Source organism: Diaphorina citri, unplaced genomic scaffold (genome assembly GCF_000475195.1).
Source record: "Diaphorina citri unplaced genomic scaffold, Diaci psyllid genome assembly version 1.1 scaffold2777, whole genome shotgun sequence".
In the NCBI taxonomy this organism is placed as follows: domain Eukaryota; kingdom Metazoa; phylum Arthropoda; class Insecta; order Hemiptera; family Psyllidae; genus Diaphorina; species Diaphorina citri.
This window is the reverse complement of record NW_007380194.1, coordinates 1-5,579: the sequence shown is the minus strand read 5'-3', so window position 1 is coordinate 5,579 and position 5,579 is coordinate 1. Positions and strand designations below refer to the sequence as shown.

At 39.0% G+C, this 5,579-nt stretch overlaps 1 protein-coding gene across 1 annotated transcript in view; it reads left to right on the top strand.

The window, feature by feature from the left end:
- The window catches only part of LOC103519535 (ABC transporter G family member 20), a gene marked incomplete at its 5' end in the record, with an annotated part of 28,729 nt that extends 25,280 nt beyond the window's left edge, over positions 1-3,449 (top strand). The window contains one exon of the mRNA XM_026830997.1: positions 3,316-3,449. Within this exon, the coding sequence (XP_026686798.1) occupies positions 3,316-3,434 (119 nt within the window). The remainder of the gene's footprint in view (positions 1-3,315) is intronic.
- Positions 3,450-5,579: the final 2,130 nt, after the last annotated feature.

Genomic DNA, 5,579 nt, shown 5'->3' with positions numbered 1-5,579 from the left:
ATTATAATTATTAAAAAACGAAGCCGTGTTTGTTCATTTTCTCTCTTCCTCACCAGGAATTGATCACAAGAAATATAATTCTTGGACAACCATGAGTAACAAAGTAACAAATCACCCAGATAATCCTTCACCAGTTTAGGTATATCCTCAAGATTGCTAAGATGAGATTATTAGGAGCGCTCCGCCCCGCCAAGCCAAGAAAGTTTGACCGCGCTACTAAAGATATACGCCACAGAGAAAGTAGACGTTTTTCTGGTACCTACCTACTTGTAGAGGAAAAACTACAAATGGTGGAAGATTTTTTTTTACAAGTAGAAAATTTCAAGTATTTGGGCGGAAAAATATATTCGAATGGAAGCTGTACAACGGAAATAAGAAGCAGGATAGCTATGGGTAAAACAGCATTCATGAAAGTTCAAGACTTTTATGAGCAAGAAGAATACCCTTAAAACTAAGAAAGAGATCTGCGAAGTGTTACATCAGGAGTGTGGTGCTGTATGGATCTGAGACGTGGACGATGAGAAAGAAAGAAGAAACATATTTGGAGAGTTTTGAGATGTGGTTATGGAGAAGGATAGAAAACATCAAGTGGTCAGATAAAGTACGAAATGAAGAAGTTTTGAGAAGAGTTGGAGAAGAAAGAAGCATTCTGAGACTATATACCTGTCTCGGTGGTGTAGTGCTGTAGTGGTAAAGGCGCTCGCCTAAATGGGTGACGTCAAAGAAAACCCTGGACACTGTGTTAACTCTCAGTGATAAGGTCGGTCATAAGAGGTAGACGAAAAAAAAAAAAAGATCATCTGAAAATGCCCCTCAAGCGATCTCAAAGCAGTACCCCTTTGTTTCGGAGATATTGAAGTTACCTAACTGGTTTTCCTTTGCTCTCTCTTCATTCAGACCAACAGATCGGACTCATGTTGAATCGTGATCTGCAACTGTCGTACCGTGACTTTGCTCAAGACCTGCTGTCTACTTGCGACCAGAACCCGAAGATAGCCGACATTCCCATTCAGTTCAAGGAACCAATCTATGGTAGCAATGACCCAAGCTTCACTGATTTCGTCGCTCCCGGAGTTATTTTGACGTAAGTAGAAACTCTTAAATGGGACTTATTGGGTCAGTGACATATGTCTCAGCATGACCATCTTCCATTATCTTCAAGTGCCAGATCTTGGGTCAACACAAAGTAGATCTTTGAAAACTTTGATATTGAATCACGAGTGCGATTTTATTTCTGGGTTTCGCAACTAAACATCAATAATCTGCATGACCTGCAACCCCTGTACTAACCGCTATACTAACTTGTTTTCCCTCCCGTATACTAACTTGTTTTCCCTCTTATCTTCCCCGCAGCATCGTTTTCTTCTTGGCCGTGGCTCTCACCTCGTCTGCTCTCATCATTGAACGCATGGAAGGTCTCCTAGATAGAAGTTGGGTGGCCGGTGTCACCCCGCTAGAAATTCTCTTCTCTCATGTCATCACCCAGTTCGTGGTGATGTGTGGTCAGACGGCTCTCGTGTTGATCTTCATGATCTTCGTATTCGGAGTGGAGTGTAAGGGAGATCTGCTCCTAGTCATCATACTGACCATTCTGCAGGGACTGTGCGGCATGTGTTTCGGTGAGTCCATAAAACGGTGCTACAGGTGAGGCGCGGCAATTTCTTTTTATGAAACGTCCAGTATACAGCCGCACTTATAATTAGACAAGTTGTGACAAGTTCAGTAGATTCAAAAAAGATGGAAATTTATGTTTTGATTTATTCGGAGTGGAGTGTAAGGGAGATCTGCTCCTAGTCATCATACTGACCATTCTGCAGGGACTGTGCGGCATGTGTTTCGGTGAGTCCAGTATACAGCAGCACTTATAATTAGATAAGTTGTGACAAGTTCAGTAGATTCAAAAAAGATGGAAATTTATGTTTCGATTTAGTTCAGTCCTCAAAATCATTTCATCAAAGCAGTAGAAAGTATTTTATGTAGAAAGCTAGTTTTCAAATGAGTCTAATAGCAACAGTGCAGCGCGCGTTTCGTCTTCGTTATGGTGTCCTTCTCGGGGTTTTATGGCTAACCTGTTATTTTTCAAATGAGTCTAATAGTAACAGTGTAGCGCGCGTTTCGTCTTCGTTATGGTGTCCTTCTCGGGGTTTTATGGGGCTAACTGAAGGCTGAAGTTTACAAAGATCGTCCGAGGACCCTTGAAAAATTGAAGCACAATATCCGACGAGAAATAGGCCGTCTACCGGTAGCACTGTTAACAAAGATCGTCCGAGGACCCTTGAAAAATTGAAGCACAATATCCGACGAGAAATAGGCCGTCTACCGGTAGCACTGTTGGAGAAAGTAGGGAGAAACTTCAGAAATCACACCTCCATCAGTGTATCGAGAATGGTGGTCGTCATTTGAATGGAGTACTGTTCGAAGTGTTTCGTCTTCGTTATGGTGTCCTTCTCGGGGTTTTATGGGGCTAACCGAAGGCTGAAGTTTACAAAGATCGTCCGAGGACCCTTGAAGAATTGAGGCACAACGTCCGACGAGAAATAGGCCGTCTACCGGTAGCACTGTTGAAAGATCGTCCGAGGACCCTTGAAAAATTGAAGCACAATATCCGACGAGAAATAGGCCGTCTACCGGTAGCACTGTTGGAGAAAGTAGAGAGAAACTTCAGAAATCACCTCCATCAGTGTATCGAGAATGGTGGTCGTCATTTGAATGGAGTACTGTTCGAAGTAACATAAAGTCAAATTTCGAACATTTCTTGATGCTAATTCATCAACTGAAGTCAAGGAAGTACATACCTATCACAGATTTTTTTTTCAACGTTTCAAAAAAGGAAATTGCCGCGCCTCACCCTGTATATTATACGGTTGAAATAAAGGATCTTCTGTCCTACCTCGACAGTCTAAAGTTCTAAAGTCTAAATAAAGGAAAAGACGTTTCAAAAAAGGAAATTGCCGCGCCTCACCCTGTATATTATACGGTTGAAATAAAGGATCTTCTGTCCTACCTCGACAGTCTAAACTTCTAAAGTCTAAATAAAGGAAAAGAATGTCGATAAGTAGCGAGGCAGATATAGGTAAGCCAGAAAATATATCGAGGTATTTTGAGAGAGGGAGGGGAAGAGAGCAAGGTATAGATTCCCAACAGCGAGGCAGATATAGGTAAGTCAGAAAATATATCGAGGTATTTTGAGAGAGGGAGGGGAAGAGAGCAAGGTATAGATTCCCAACAGTATATATCAGATGCTGGTCATCTGCTTTAGAATTGGCAGAGGTATTCGTCCGGTTTTAACAAATCCTACTTTTTCCTCGATTTCAGGTTTCGTGATTTCAGCAATTTGCGAGCTGGAGAGAAATGCTATCCAACTCGCCCTGGGTAGTTTCTACCCAACTCTGTTGTTAAGTGGTAAGTACCATATACGCCCTCTGTTTGGCTAATATTAAAATTTGATATCCAAGGTTAGGATGTTTTAAGAATATGGTTTATCCGGTAAATTTGGCAATTTGCGAGCTGGAGAGAAATGCTATCCAACTCGCCCTGGGTAGTTTCTACCCAACTCTGTTGTTAAGTGGTAAGTACCATATACACCCTCTGTTTGGCTAATATTAAAATTTGATATTCAAGGTTAGGATGTTTTAAGAATATGGTTTATCCGGTAAATTTGCAAAAGAGAAGTTAATAATGAATGGGAGATCTGCTCCTAGTCATCATACTGACCATTCTGCAGGGACTGTGCGGCATGTGTTTCGGTGAGTCCATAAAACGGTGCTACAGGGTGAGGCGCGGCAATTTCCTTTTATGAAACGTCCAGTATACCGCCGCACTTATAATTAGACAAGTTGTGACAAGTTCAGTAGATTCAAAAAAGATGGAAATTTATGTTTCGATTTAGTTCTCATATAAACCACAGTGAAATCAATGTCACGTCGTAAGACTAGAAATCTGATCCAATGTAACCGCAGCCATATGTAAAGCGAATCATTATTTTCGCAACATCTTTCGAAACCTATCTACCTATAACCTCTAAAACCAAACTCTGAAGGTCCACGAGGCTATTCTACGAAGCAATTCTGACGTCATAATTTCACTTCGCACTCTTTCTACTATGAGTAATGCACAACAGAGTCCTTGGAAGAAGCTGTATCATTGCTTGTGATGGGGGAATCATTGAGAGAATCTCCTCGGTCATTTGAAGGAATAATACGAGTATTAGGTACCTAAAGTTTTATAAAATTCAGCTCAATATTCAATTTTTACCGGTTAGACGTCTCTTAACCTCGACATTTACAGAAGTACTCTTTATTTTTACCATTTTTGGCGCTTCAAGTCCAAGAGTTTCTGAGACATTTGTCTCTGGTTATCGAGCCAAGATGTATGGACGTTTGTAAGACTTGAAACTTAAATAGAACTAGTTGTGTACCTTGAAGTTATTTGTGCGGAAATCTAAATTACTGAATGATATCTCTTCAAGTGCTATAACCAAACATTAAATTTAGCATACATGAGCTAGGCAATATTCTATAGGTCATTGGCAATATTCTATGGGTCAGTGTGATAAATTTAATGTTTAGTTAATACATGGCAAAGTTTTACTTTCTGTCTCAGTATTAATTGAAGATCTACAAGTCTCGATTAAGTCAGTGTGATAAATTTAATGTTTAGTTAATACATGGCAAAGTTTTACTTTCTGTCTCAGTATTAATTGAAGATCTACAAGTCTCGATTTTTTTAACTTTCTTGGACAATTGTTTTTCATGTACAGAAATTTTTTTAAAATGTGAATACCCTTCTTTCTCTCTTTCTTTTTCTTTCTTCTCTCCTCTCTCTCCTTCTTTTTTCTTTTTTCTTGATAAAGCTATCTGCGGATTTTTTTAACTTTCTTGGACAATTGTTTTTCATGTACAGAAATTTTTTTAAAATGTAAATACCCTTCTTTCTCTCTTTCTTTTTCTTTCTTCTCTCCTCTCTCTCCTTCTTTTTTCTTTTTTCTTGATAAAGCTATTCTGCGGATTACCTTAGTCTAATTACGATGAGATATGATATCTATCTGTTATTTCTTTTAAGTTTAAAATAGTTTATCTGATATATTTTCTGTTCAAGATAGGCTTTTTAACCGATATCTTAATTTTTAGTTGGGTGGGTAACTTACCTATGTATATTACACCTAACGAGTCTTCTCCAACCTTTTTTTCCCGACCTGTAATATCTTTTACCTATTTGTTTGCGATATCTACCTTAGAAGAATGGCCTAATTAGGTCAAGCTGTCGACTTTCGAAAACAACTTGTTTATACAAATAACAGTAGACGCTCCCACTTGTTATTGGTTGATGTTTTTCCACTGGATCTATTGCTATTGCATTATTCAAGCTAGGTGAAAGGTTGGGTTCGTTTATTTCGTTGATTCATGACTACCAAAATATTATTGGAAGCTACTGTCGAAACTTGAAACCTCTTAACCGCGGGACACTCACTTTTCACCCACCCTGTAATACCCAATATATATATATATTTTTTTTTTGAACAAAGACAAAAAGTACGTTACCTTTAGGACTTTAGGTTTTAATTTTTAATCGAATTCAAA